This window comes from Oratosquilla oratoria, chromosome 3 (assembly GCF_046742065.1).
Source record: "Oratosquilla oratoria isolate Oo_2021 chromosome 3, ASM4674206v1, whole genome shotgun sequence".
NCBI lineage: Eukaryota > Metazoa > Arthropoda > Malacostraca > Stomatopoda > Squillidae > Oratosquilla > Oratosquilla oratoria.
In genome coordinates this window covers 48,495,128-48,497,627 of record NC_134779.1, presented here as the reverse complement: position 1 = coordinate 48,497,627, position 2,500 = coordinate 48,495,128, and the positions used below count along the sequence as shown (strand labels likewise).

General features: G+C 38.1%; 1 protein-coding gene across 1 annotated transcript in view; it reads right to left on the bottom strand.

The window, feature by feature from the left end:
* Positions 1 to 1,999: 1,999 nt before the first annotated feature.
* LOC143018221 (uncharacterized) overlaps positions 2,000 to 2,500 on the bottom strand; it is a 783-nt gene continuing 282 nt past the window's right edge. The window contains exon 1 of the mRNA XM_076173456.1: positions 2,000 to 2,500. This exon is cut by the window's right edge and continues 282 nt beyond it. Coding sequence (XP_076029571.1) covers positions 2,000 to 2,500 — 501 coding nt within the window.

Below are 2,500 nucleotides of genomic sequence, written 5' to 3'. Positions count from 1 at the left end.
TACAAATGTGAAAAACATTAGAATATAAAGGCCCGTGGGCCGTACAAACAACAGAGAAGAAATAAAAATGGTGGAATATGATTGGTGGGAATATGCGGGTGGGCGGGGCCAGGAAGGGGGCCCTAGTCCAACGATGGGCTTATGTCACGTCTTGTCGGGTTGTCACTTCCGGTGAGCAAATGTCTAGATGCACCCTCTCGCCGGGACCTACGGGGAGCTAATGTCACGTCTTGTCGTCTTGGAACTTCCAGTGGGCAAATGTCACGGTGTGCGGGTCTGTTTTTTCTATTGGAAGGGAGGACATGATCCGATGACTTCTGGACGTTTAATGTAGGCTGCTGTAAAGTAATGCTAACTGTCTCGTCAATTATTAAGCGTCCGTAATTAGAGTCTGTGTGAATTATTTCGGTGTCCCTGATGAGGTCTTCCAAGCGCGGCTTCTTGTCATGTGTGTCAATGTAATGCTGGTGAATAGCTCCGTTATTTCGGTGTGCTAGAAGTCGCCTTCTTAAGGTGGTCATCGTGTGTCCGACGTAGCTCATGTCGAGGGGCTTGCATGCCTCTTCAGAGCATTTAAATTTGTAGACTACGCCGGATTTCGATTCCTTGGGTCCTACAGGGGTGGTGTTGTTTTTCATTATTAAGGACTTCCTGGCCCCGCCCACCCACATATCCCACCAATCATATTCCACCATTTTTATTTCTTCTCTGTTGTTTGTACGGCCCACGGGTCTTTATATTCTAATGTTTTCACATTTGTATTCAGTTTTACCCTGAAGATGACCATGTGAAATGGTTGAAACGGCTGTCAGTACTAAATGGAGCACCATACTTTCCTCCAGAGTTTGAACCATAAAGAGAAAAGAATAATTAGAAAGTTAGAGACATGTTCTCTAAAAAGCATTGATGCCACATGTACTTTAGCATTCAACAGTAATTGTTTAAGAGAAAGACTTTGCCCAAAAAGGGTATATATATATATATATATATATATATATATATATATATATATATATACATATATATATATATATAAATAGACTTATAAAATTTTCATATTTAGCATTTAAAAGTATAGCCAACTCCTGTATTAGCAACATATATATATATATATATATATATATATATATATATATATATATATATATATATATATATATATATATATATATATATATATTTGGCCGCTCGCTTACAGACAGCCACCCAGTTCTCCCTTCCCAGTTCTTTGATCCATTGGTGCTAATGACCCGTTCTCTCCTATTCTGTGCCATACTACCAAAAGGTCTCCTGTCAATTCTATCTTATCCTATTAATAGTCTGAGCAATGCTCTCAAATCACCTCTTTTTCTTCTTTCTTTATTTGATGATAGTTCCAGTGCTTTAAGTCTCCTTTAATTGATGAAATGTATGACATGAGCAAATTAAATCTACTTATTAAGAATGTGAAATATGTTTAAGTTGTTTTGCTATATAACGAGATTTTTAAATAGAAATGTTTCTTTTGATTTTCGTGAGTTTGGTCGATTATTTAAGTTGTCGCCAGGTGATTTTATTCAGCTGAGGGAAACCCCAAAAGGGTTGATATTTGAAGTTAAATCTTTAATAAACAAGGCGTCAAAGCCTTTTTAAGTTTCGATGTGTGGACATCGTAATATGAAATATATTCTTACTATTTTCTTTATTAATTTTATTTCCTGTTTTCAATTATATTTTACTTTATTTCACTTCAAGCGGGTTTTGGACAGGGAGCGGTTTTAGTCGATCTTATATTGTCCGATCTTGATAAAGTTGCTTTTCATAGAAAATACAAATTCCATCATTCCAATGCATATAGAGCTTTTATACATCCAAGCTTATTAAAAAAAGTATATCAATTCTAATGGTCCAGAGTGAACAAAGTTGCGTATCAACGATGATGTCAGTAAAGATGTTGAATCATCACGCAATTCAAAGTAATCCAAAGGTGATTTTCTTACGATTTTGATGGTTAAAGAACTCAAATTTTGAGTGCAGAAAACTTTTCAGTGACGATGTCCAAGAGGATGTTGAAACGAACATCACGAAGTCTTTGGACAAGATCATCAACTGAAATTCGATCCTCAGGTTTGTAAGTCATTGTGCTTGCGATAAGAGCAGACATTTCCTGATTTCGATCTTGTTGGGCGATAAGAGAAGCTAACAGATAACCGATGGAGTACACATCACTTCCGGAAGAAGTTCCTCGTCCCTTGAAAAGCTCGGGAGCAATGTGAGGAAAAGTGATGTGCCCGGTTCTGTTCTTGCTGTAGACGCCCTTGCCGATGGGAACAGCGCTTCCGAAGTCAATTAGCGTTGCTTCCCAAAGGTCGCGGTTCCTCGTCACGACAATGTTATCTTGTTTTAGGTCGTTATGAGTCCAGCCACGATGATGAATCAGCCGAACGCTCTCTGTTACTTGATAAACGATGTCGACAGCCTCATATTTGGAGAGCTGTCGTCGCTGAATCAACTTATAAAG